Source organism: Balaenoptera ricei, chromosome 7 (genome assembly GCF_028023285.1).
Source record: "Balaenoptera ricei isolate mBalRic1 chromosome 7, mBalRic1.hap2, whole genome shotgun sequence".
Taxonomy (NCBI): Eukaryota; Metazoa; Chordata; class Mammalia; order Artiodactyla; family Balaenopteridae; genus Balaenoptera; species Balaenoptera ricei.
The window spans coordinates 18,188,686-18,201,066 of NC_082645.1; the positions used below are offsets into that span (position 1 = coordinate 18,188,686).

The window sequence follows — 12,381 nt, forward strand, 5'->3', positions numbered from 1 at the left end:
TTCTCTCATTGGTTCTGCAGCATAACCCGCTTCACTGCACACTCTACAAAGGCACTAAGAGATTTCACTTAGCTTTTCTGTTCCTCAGGAACCATCTAGAAAATGTCCCATCCCCACCTAACTAAAAATTGGCTTTGATTTCTTTTGAAGCTGTTACTAGCTTTGTAATGTACCATGTATTTGCTTTCTCTCCTTCACTGCTTTACCTCACTTCCTCCCTCAGTCTTCCTGCCCTAGGAGTACATGTCCCGATAAATCTTCAGCATGCAAACTTGCCTCAACCTCTGCCTTCTAGGACACCCAGGCTAAGGCAGATTTTTCTTAAGACTTATTTGAATTGTTCTTAGCTCTTAGTAAAAAGAGCAATCAAAAGGTACTGAGAGCAGACCAGGAAAGACTTTTTGCTTCAAACTATTTAGTGAGTCACACCCAATTTATAGAACAAATGACATTTCTCAAACCAACTGAAAATTTCTATTTAAAATGGTCTTCAAAATATCAAACCCTGTGGGACTGGGGAATTATGGTTTAATGGGTACAAAGTTTCAGTTTGGGGTGATGAAAAAGTTCTGGAGATGGATAGTGGTGATGATTGCACAATATGAATGCACTTAATGTCACTGAACTGTACACTTAAAATTGGTTAAAATTATAAAATTTATGTTATGTATATTTTACCAGAATTTTTTAAATTGTCAAACTCTGAGTTAATGAGAGAAGGTCCCCCAATAGAATAAATGTAGAGCTAACACCCAGCACAAGTAGGCATCCACTGTACCAGGAAAAAGTACCATTCAATGACCAGAGCTACTAGGTTAAAAAGATCCCATGGCTTACTATTTTATTGTTCACTATAGCTACAAAAGGGGCTCAGTCAACAAATGTTTAATCATATTTTAAGTTATTAGCCATACAAATGGTCCACGTTAACTTCTCTCCTTGATAGTCCCCTCCATATTCATTATACATGTTCTGGGGGAATCTGAACTAGCCCAGGAGTCTTCTCATCCTTTGAGACCCAGCTCAAAACTTCCCCTCTGGAGAGCCATTCCTGACTTTCCCTCAGTCTCCCTGGTACCCCCTGAGCACTCTATGCAGTTGGCCATGAGAGGATACGTTTATGTTATAATCTTAGCTTAGGTGACTGTCTCCCCACTCTGAAGGAAAATGCCAGGGTATAGAAGATGTTCAATAAGGTTTAACGAACAAAATTTCACACAGAGGACACGTTTCCAGGTGTCTTTGGATTCTGTTTCTGCCACTGATATTAAATGCAGCTGTGAATGCAGTTATTGCTTTTCCTGGGGCTGATCTCAGATGGGGGCCATTTTAACAACCCTGCACTCAGAACGTGAGGCCTCAGTTGCTGGATTAGGTGAATTAGCTCTCCAGAAATCACAGCAACTTCACTGAATGACATTAATCCCGCTTTACAAACAAGAAGATAAACTAAAAAGAAATTTGTTGATCTAATAGTTGAGACAAATCAAATAAAAGAGAAAGCTAGACTATCTAAGAATATCTGGATGTAAAAATAAAAACTTAAAAGGTATCTAGTGTGTTTATCTAAGATTCTCACAATCCTCTTGTGTTCCCAAAGGAGATTAGGCCTTCTTCCAAATACAATCACATCCAAAGCCTTTGTGTTTACTCACCAGAGGTTAGTCTCTCCCAACATTTTTCTAATTGGCTTTTCAATGACTCCACAGGACAACACACTCCTCCAGCCAAAAAGACTTTTTAAAAATCTTTCTTCTTACTCTTAGGTTAGAGTCTCTACTTCTTAGCTTACTCATTCATCACTTCACCTCCTCCCCAACACACACTGCTTTAAAAGGGAATAAGAAGCTGCCACCGAGGATGGTTTCTGATTCAATATCTGTTTCTAAACCTAAGCCACATCTGCATGCATTGTGGGAGCAGGTTAACTTTGAGATGTCATAATGATCATCCTCAGGCCACAGACTTAGAATGTCAGGGGCAGTTCTGCAGAGAGTGAGAAGTGACAGGCCATGCAGAGGAACTGAGTATGCCTAGAACTGCTCCAGTCAAAGGTGAAGATGGGTTTCCACTCAGGAAATCATCTGGACTATTCCTACTTTACTTTCAATTTGGCATGCATTAATCATCACTTCAGGCTCACCACAGTGTCAGGGGGCCCTCCCTCAAATGCATTAACACCCCCTTACCTCCCAGGCAGGCGCCGAGGGCAAGGGCATACATGAGCGGTGGCACAGGCAGGCTGACCTCAGGGTCTCTGCTCAGGTTCAGGAGCACAGGAATCTGTGGAGGAAAAGGACACTGATATCAGGTCCATGGAAGCCCAGAGGAGTTGCCCATTCTATGACCAACTTGCAAAATCCAAAGCACTTTTTTAGCAGTCAAACTGTATGGAGCACAGGATGTTCAAAAGGAAACCAAAGCAAACTTCAGAATCCACAAAACCTTGAATTTGAGCCCATCAGTAAGTCTTTGTTTCCAGCCACATGACAACTGGTCCCCCTTCTCCTCAGCTCCTTCTCCAGCTTCTGCTGTGGATTCCTAAATGGGGTGAAGTCGCATAGAATCTAACACAGTGCTTGGGGCCACAACCATCTGACCAGCATTTATTAGCCCTGCAATGGATCAAGTTCTACACTAACTCCATGCATACATCATCTTATTTAATCTTCAAACTTCCTCCAGTGTGTATGTTATTCCCTCAATTGATAGATAAGGACATCGAGACATGGAGAGACACAGATCTTGTAAGTGGCCAAGCCAGAATCAGTTCTCTGATTCTAAACTGCATGCAGGTAAACCGGTGCTAAACCATTTCTCACTACTGCCTCTGTGCAGTCATCACACACCTGCTGATGTTTGTGATGTAACAGGCATCAGATTCAATGACTAGGAAGTAGTATTCTCTAGTAAATCATGACAGCATCCAGTGCATCTTTCTAATAGGGATAAATTTCACATTATAGTAATCAGTGAAACACGTAGCAGTTGTGACGTTTCTGTGAGAAATTTGTGTTCCCAAAACATGCCCCCTTGTGGCTCATGTTGCTAATGAAGGACAGAAGAAGATGTAGTCACTGGACCTCCTTCCAGCACGCTCAGGAGATGTTAGTCCATGTTATCACTGTTAGGTTCCTCGGAGCAGCCCATTAGAGGTTAAGGAGGGACCCCTGGACCTGCTGCCTTGGAACAGTTGCCTTGTGTGAACCTCTGTAAAGAGCAGGAAGAGGAGGGCTCCAACAGTAATCCATCTGGAAAGGACTACCCAAAATCGCAGACAGAAAGCTAAAAACAATGTGGAGATATGTAAATGACATGTGATTTCATTTGCTATAGAGAATTAGGGGACAACAGAGCCACACTCTACTGGACACCAGGTTTCCGGATGTCATAAAAGCAACACCTCATTGCTTATTTGGGAAGATCGGATCACTCCCCATCCTTTTATCTCTGCAATAGGACTTCACTTGCATGCCTTCTGCAGTGGTCTCCAGTGAAACAGACAGATCTACACCAAGAGAAGGGCCCCTGCAGCTTCCAGTGCAACTACAGGTGGCCTCAGTCCTTGCTGCTTCACCAGAACCCCACCAGTATATGCGTGTTTGTAACTGGCCCTTGACACCACACAGGCACCTGCTGCTGGCCCCTGCAGCCAAGTGTGCATACACCACCAGCTCTGATCACCACTTTCATCAACCCTGGTCCCTAGCTGCAGGAACTGGAGGCATCACTGAGGACCACAACAGTCCTTGCAGTCTCTGGGACCATCAACACCACTCACCAAGGACCACACACTATCAACAATGTGGACTCCAGCATGCTGAGCCAACAAATCACCATGCACCCTGGAACTAGAGCTGCCACATGCCCTCACAATTGGTGCCCTGTGCTCAGGTCATGGTACTCTCAAGCATGCCCCCAACTGCAGGTGAAGATATTTTCCATAAAGTCTGGAAGAGATGACTGCTTCTCCACATGTGCAGACACTTGTGCCAGGCTACAGGGAACAAGAAGAATCAGGGAAACATGACTCCACCAAAGAAAGAGTGTAAACTTCCAATGATTGACCCCAAAGAAATGGAGATTCAGGAATTGTCAGACACAGAATTCAAAATAATTGTTCTAAAGATGCTCAGAGAGCTACAAGAGAACTCAAATAAACAATTTAGAAAAAATAGGAAAACAAAACAAGAACAAAATGAGAAGTTCAACAAAGAGACAGAAAACATTAAGAAGAACCAAATAGAAATTTTGGAGCTGAAGAATACAATGACTGAACTGAAAAATTCAATAGAGAGCTTCAACAGCATACTGGATTAAGCAGAAGAATCAGTGAGATCAAAGACAAGTCATTTGAAATTATCCAATCAGAGGAGCAAAAAGAAAAGAGAATGAAGAGAAATGAAGAAAGCCTACAGAAAAAAAACCTATGTATCATTGTAGTCCCAGAAGGGGAAGAGAGGAAAGGGGGCAGAAATCTTATTTAAAGAAATAATGGCTAAGAACTCCCAAATCTGGGGGAAGATTTGAATAATCCAAGTTCATGAAGTTAATAAATCACCCCAAAATTTCAATCTAAAATATTCTTCGTTAGGACATATTATAATAAAAGTGTCTAAAATCAAAGACAAAGAGAGAATTTTAAAAGCAGCAAGAGAAAATAAATTTCTCTCATAAAAGGAATCCCCCACAAGGCTATCAGTGGATTTCTCAGTAGAAACCTTACAATTCACAAGAGAATGGGATGATATATACAAAGTGCTGAAAGAAAAAAACCTACCAACCAAAAACACTTTACCTAGCAAAGCTGTCCTTCAGAAATGAAGGAAAGATAAAGACTTTCCCAAACAAACAGAAGCTGAGGGAGTTCATTACCACTAGACCAGCCTTGCAAGAAATGCTGAAGAAAATTCTTCAAGCTGAAATGAAAACATGTTAATTAATAACATGAAAAAAGGATAGTATAAAATTCATTGGTAAGTATACAGTCAAATTCAGAACACTCTTAACACTGTAATGGTGATGTGTGAATCACTTAACCCTAGTATAAATGTTAAAAGATGAAAGTATTAACATAACTATAGTTACAGGAACTTGTTAATGAAAACACAAGATTAAAAGATGTACATTGTGACACAAAAAACATTAAATGTAGTGTGAAGTAAAACAATAGATTTTTTGTATGCAATTAAAGTTGAGTCATTAGTTAAAATAGACTGTTATAAGATATTTTATTAAGGCTTCAGGGTAACCACACTACAAAAACCTATAACATATACACACAAGATAAAGAGAAGAGAATGAAAACATACCACTACAGAAGCTTATCAATTTACAAAGGAAGACAACAAGAAAGATACAAAAGAACTACAAAATAGCCAGAAAACAACAATAAACAAGACAGCAATAGTAAGTCCTTACCTATCAACAATCACTTTAAAGGTAAATGGGTTAAATTCTCCAATCAAAGGGCACAGAGTGGCTGAATGGATTTTTTAAAAAAGAAAAGAAAAACAACAAACAAACAAAAACAAGCCCCAACTATATGCTGTCACAGGACACACATAGGCTCAAAGTGGAGTGATGGAAAAAGATATTCTATGCAAATGAAAACCAAAAGAGAGCAGAAGTAGATTTTTACATCAGAAAAAATAGACTTTACGTCAAAAACTGTTAAGAGACCAAAAAAGTCACTATATAATAATAAAGGAGTCAATTCATTGATAGCTTTTACAATTGTGAATATATGTACATCCTACATCAGAGCACCTAACTATATTAAGCAACTATTAACAGATCAGTGGATTTCAATGTCTTATGTAAAGAAAGATCATCCAGACAGAAAATTAATGAAGAAATATTGGGTTTAAACTACACTTTAAAATAAATAGTCCTAACAGTCATATACAGAACATTCCATCCAATAGCCGCAAAATGCACATTCTTGTCAAGCACACACTGAGCATTCTCCAGGATAGATCATACATTAAGTCACGAAACGAGTCTTAAGAAATTTAAGAAGAAAGAAATCATATCAATGATCTTTTACAATTACAATGGTGTGAAACTAGACATCAATAACAAGAAGAAAGCTGGACAACTCACAAATATATGGAAATGAAACCACATGCTCCTGAAGAATCAGTGGGTCAAAGAAGAAATAAAAAGGGAAATCAAAAAATATCTAGACAGACCTTCAAGATGATGGAGGAGTAAGACGTGGAGATCATCTTCCTCCCCACAAATACATCAGAAATACACCTACATGTGGAACAACTCCTACAGAACACCTACTGAATGCTGGCAGAAGACCTCAGACAACCCAAAAGGCAAGAAACTCCCCAATGTACCTGGGTAGGGCAAAAGAAAAAAGAAAAAACAGAGACAAAAGAATAGGGACAGGACCTGCACCTCTGGGAGGGAGCTGTGAAGGAGGAAAAGTTTCCACACACTAGAAAGCCCCTTCACTGGTCGAGACGGGGGTGGCAGGGGGAAAGCTTTGGATCCACGCAGGAGAGCACAGCAATAGGGGTGCAGAGGGCAAAGTGAAGAGATCCCCACAAAGAGGATTGGTGCCGAACAGCAATCACCAGCCTGAGACATTTGTCTGCTCACCCATTGGGGTGAATGGGAGCTGGGAGCTGAGGCTCGGGATTCAGAGGTCACATCCCAGGGAGAGGACTGGGGTTGGCTGTGTGAACACAGCCTGAATGGGGCTAGTGCACCACAGCTAGCCAGGAGGGAGTCCGGGAAAAAGTCTGGAACTGCCTAAGAAGCAAAGGACCATTTTTTCGGGGTGTGCGAGGAGAGGGGATTCAGAGCACTGCCTAAATGAGCTCCAGAGATGGGTGAGAGCTGGGGGTATCAGCGTGGACACCAGAGATGGGCATGAAACGCTAAGGCTGCTGCTGCAGCCACCAAGAGTCCTGTGTGCAAGCACAGGTCACTATTCACACTTCCCCTCCCAGGAACCTGTGCAGCGCGCCACTGCCAGGGTCCCGTGATCCACAGACAACTATCCTGGGAGAACACACAGCACACCTCAGGCGGTTGCAATGTCACACCAGCCTCTGCCACCACAGGCTCACACTGCATTCCGTACCCCTACCTCCCCCCGGCCTGAGTGAGCCCAAGCCCCATAATCAGCTACTACTTTAACCCCATCATGTCTGGGCAGGGAACAGATGCCCTCAGGTGACGTACACACAGAGGCGGGGCAAAATCCAAAGCTGAACCCCAGCAGCTCTGCAAACAAAGAAAAGAAAGGGAAATTTCTCCCAGCAGCCTCAGGAGCAGCAGATTAAATCTCCACAATCATCTTGATGTACCTTGTATCTCTGGAATACATGAATAGATGACATATCATCCCAAAATTGAGGTGGTGGACTTTGGGAGCAACTGTAGACTTGGAGTTTGCTTTCTGCATCTAATTTGTTTTTGGTTTTATGATTATCTGAGTTTAGCAATTAGAGTTTATTATCATTGGTAGATTTGTTTATTGATTTGTTTGTTATCTTCCTTTTTTTATATATAGATAAACTTTTTTTTCCTTTTTCTCTTTTTGTGAGTGTGTATGTGTATGCTTCTTTCTGTGATTTTCTCTGTATAGCTTTGCTTTTACCATTTGTCCTAAAGTTCTGTCAGTACAGTTATTATTATTTTTTTAGTATAGATTTTAGTGTTTGTTATCATTGGTGGATTGGTTTTTTTCATTTGGTTGCTCTCTTTTCTTCCTTTCCTTTTTAAATTACATTTAAATTTTTATTTTTAATAATTTTTTATTTTTAATTTTAATAACTTTATTTTATTTTGTTTTATTTTCTTTCTTTCTTTCCCTTTCTTTCTTTCTCTCTCTCTCTTCCTTTCTCTCTCTCTCTTTCTTTCTTTTTTTCTCCCTTTACTTCTGAACTCTGTGGCTGACAGGGTTTTCATGCTCTGGCCGGGTGTCAGACCTGAGCCTCAGAGGAGGGAGAGCCGAGTTCAGGACATTGGTCCACAAGAGACCTCCTGGCTCCATGTAATATCAAATGGCGAAAGCTCTCCCATAGATCTCCATATCAGCACTAAGACCCAGCTACACTCAACGACCAGCAAGCTACAGTGCTGGACACCCTATGGCAAAAAACTACCAAGACAGGAACACAACACCACTCATTAGCAGAGAGGCTAACTAAAATCATAATAAGGTCACAGAACTCCAAAACACACCACCAGACTCAGTACTGCCCACCAGAAAGACAAGATCGAGCCTCATCCACCAGAGCACAGGCACCAGTCCCCTCCACCAGGAAGCCTACACAACCCAGTGAACCAACCTTACCCACTGGGGGCAGACACCAAAAACAATGGGAACTACAAACCTGCAGCCTGTGAAAAGGAGACCCAAAACACAGTAAGTTAAGCAAAATGAGAAGACAGAGAAACACACAGCAGATGAAGGAGCAATCTATAAACCCACCAGCCCAAACAAATGAAGAAGAAATAGGCAGTCTACCTGAAAAAGAATTCAGAGTAGTGAATGATAGCAAATGATAGTGAAGTAGGAAATGATAGTAAAGATATTCCAAAATCGTGGAAATAGAATGGAGAAAATGCAAGAAACATTTAACAAGGACCTAGAAGAACTAAAGAGCAAACAAACAATGATGGACAACACAATAAATGAAATTTAAAATTCTCTAGAAGGAATCAATAGCAGAATAACTGAGGCAGAAGAACGGATAAGTGACCTGGAAGATAAAATAATGGAAATAACTACTGCAGAGCAGAATAAAGAACAAAAGAATGAAAAGAATTGAGGACAGTCTTAGAGACTTCTGGGACAACATCAAATGCACAAACATTCGAATTATAGGGGTCCCAGAAGAAGAGAAAAAGAAAGGGATTGAGAAAATATTCAAAGAGATTATAGTTGAAAACTTCCTTAATATGGGTAAGAAAATAGTTAATCAAGTCCAGGAAGTGCAGAGAATCCCATACAGGATAAATCCAAGGAGAAACATGCCAAGACACATATTAATCAAACTATCAAAAATTAAATACAAAGAAAAAATACTAAAAGCAGCAAGGGAAAAGCAACAATTAACATACAAGGGAAACCCCATAAGGTTAAAAGCTGATCTTTCAGCAGAAACTCTTCAAGGCACAAGGGAGTGGCAGCACATATTTAAAATGATGAAAGGGAAAAATCTACAGCCAAGATTACTCTACCCAGAAGGATCTCATTCAGATTCGATGGAGAAATTAAAATCTTTACAGACAAGCAAAAGCTAAGAGAATTCAGCACCACCAAACCAGCTTTACAATAAATGCTAAAGGAACTTCTCTAGGCAGGAAACACAAAAGAAGGAAAAGACCTACAATAACAAACCCAAAACAATTAAGAAAATGGTAATAGGAACATACATATCGATAGTTACCTTAAATGTAAATAGATTAAATGCTCCAACGAAAAGACATAGGCTGGCTGAATGGTTACAAAAACAACACCTGTATATATGTTGTCTACCAGAGACCCACTTCAGACCTAGGGACACATACAGACTGAAAGTGAGGGGATGGAAAAAGATATTCCATGCAAATGGAAATCACAAGAAAGCTGGAGCAGCAATTCTCATATCAGAAAAAATAGACTTTAAAATAAAGACTATTACAAGAGACAAAGAAGGATACTACATAATGATCAAGGGATCAATCCAAAAAGAAGATATAACAATGGTAAATATTTATGCAACCAACATAGGAGCGCCTCAATACATATGGCAAATACTAACAACCATAGAAGGGGAAACTGACAATAACACAATCAGAGTAGGGATCTTTAACACCCCAATTTCATCAATAGACAGATCATCCAAAATGCAAATAGAGAAGGAAACACAAGCTTTAAATGATACAATAATCAAGATGGACTTAAGTGATATTTATAGGACATTCCATCCACAAACAGCAGTTTACACTTTCTTCTCAAGTGCTCATGGAAAAATGTCCAGGATAGATAATACCTTGGATCACAAATAAAGCCTTGGTAACTTTAAGAAAATTGAAATCATATCAAGTATCTTTTCTGACCACAACGCTATGAGACTAGTTATCAAGTACAGGAAAAAAATCTGTAAAAAATACAAAAAAATGGAAACTAAACAATACACTACAAAATAAGCAAGAGATCATTGAAGAAATCAGAGAGGAAATCAAAAAGAAAGAAACCTAGAAACAAATGACAATGAAAACACGATGACCCAAAACCTATGTGATGCAGCAAAAGCAGTTCTACAAGGGAACTTTATAGCAATACAAGCCTACCTCAAGAAACAAGAAACATCTCAGATAAACAACCTAACGTTACACCTAAAGCAATTAGAGAAAGAAGAACAAAAAACCCCCAAAGTTAGCAGAAGGAAAGCAATCATAAAGATCAGATTACAAATAAATGAAAAAGAAATGAAGGAAACAATAGCACAGATCAATAAAACTAAAAGCTGCTTCTTGAGAAGATAAACAAAATTGATAAACCATTAGCCAGACTCAGCAAGAAAAAAAGGGAGAAGACTCAAACCAATAGAATTAGATATGAAAAAGGAGAAGTAACAACTGACACTGCAGAAATACAAAGAATCATGAGAGATTACTAGAAGCAACTATACGCCAAAAAAATGGACAATGTGGAAGAAATGGAAAAATTCTTAGAAAAGCACAACCTTACGATACTGAACCAGGAAGAAATAGAAAATATAAACAGACCAATCACAAGCACTGTAATTGAGACTGTGATTAAAAATCTTCCAACAAACAAAAGCCCAGGACCAGATGGCTTCACAGGTGAATTCTAACAAACATTTAGAGAAGAGCTAACACCTATCCTTCTCAAACTCTTCCAAAATATAGCAGAGGGAGGAACACTCCCAAACTCATTCTACGAGGCCACCATCACCCTGATACCAAAACCAGACAATGATGTCACAAAAAAAGAAAACTACAGGCCAATATCACTGATGAACATAGATGCAAAAATCCTCAACAAAATACTAGCGAACAGAATCCAACAGCACAATAAAAGGATCATACACCATGATCAAGTGGAGTTTATCTGCAGAATGCAAGGATTCTTCAATGTATGCAAATCAATCAATGCAATACACCATATTAACAAACTGAAGGATAAAAACCATATGATCATCTCAATAGATATGCAGAGAAAGATTTCGACAAAATTCAACATGGATTTATGATAAAAGCCCTGCAGAAAGTAGGCATAGAGGGAACTTACCTCAACATAATAAAGACTACCTATGACAAACCCAGAGCCTACATCGTTCTCAATGGTGAAAAACCGAAAACTTTTCCTCTAAGATCAGGAAAATGATAAGGTTGTCCACTCTCACCACTATTATTCAACATAGTTTTGGAAGTTTTAGCCACAGCAATCAGAGAAGAAAAGGCAACAAAAGGAATCCAGATGGAAAAGAAGAAGTAAAAGTGCCACTGCTTGCAAATGACATGATATTATACATAGAAAATCCTGAAGATGCTACCAGAAAACTACTAGAGCTAATCAATGAATTTCATAGGGTAGCAGGATACAAAATTAATGCACAGAAATCTCTTGCATTCCTATACACCAGTGATGAAAAATCTGAAAGAGAAATTAAGGAAACACTCCCATTTACCATTGAAACAAAAAGAATAAAATACCTAGGAATAAACCTACCTAAGGAGACAAAAGACCTGTATGCAGAAAACTATAAGACACTGATGAAAGAAATTAAAGGTGATACAAACAGATGGAGAGATATACCATGTTCTTGGATTGGAAGAATCAACATTGTGAAAATGACTATACTATCCAACACAATCTACAGATTCAATGCCATCCCTATCAAACTACCAATGGCATTTTTCACAGAACTAGAACAAAAAATTTCACAATTTGTATGGAAACATCAAAGACCCTGAATAACCAAAGCAATCTTGAGAAAGAAAAACAGAGCCTGAAGAATCAGGCTCCCTGACTTCAGACTATACTACAAAGCTACAGTAATCAAGACAGTATGGTACTGGCACAGAAACAGAAATATAGATCATTGGAACAGGATAGAAAGCCCAGAGATAAACCCACGCACATATGGTCACCTTATCTTTGATATAGGATGCAATAATATACAATTGAGAAGTGAGCCTCTTCAATAAATGGTGCTGGGAAAAGTGGACAGCTACATGTAAAAGAATGAAATTAGAACACTCCCTAACTCCATACACAAAAATAAACTCAAAATGGATTAAAGACCTAAATATAAGGCCAGAAACTATAAAACTCTTAGAGGAAAACATAGGCAGAACACTCTATGACATAAATCACAGCAAGATCCTTTTTGACCCACC

General features: G+C 39.3%; 1 protein-coding gene across 8 annotated transcripts in view; it reads right to left on the reverse strand.

The window, feature by feature from the left end:
• The window catches only part of OCA2 (OCA2 melanosomal transmembrane protein), a 298,538-nt gene that overhangs the window by 21,570 nt on the left and 264,587 nt on the right, over positions 1-12,381 (reverse strand). For all 8 annotated transcript variants that reach the window (XM_059927745.1, XM_059927747.1, XM_059927740.1 and 5 more), the window contains one exon: positions 2,190-2,283. In XM_059927745.1, coding sequence (XP_059783728.1) covers positions 2,190-2,283 — 94 coding nt within the window. The remainder of the gene's footprint in view (positions 1-2,189; positions 2,284-12,381) is intronic.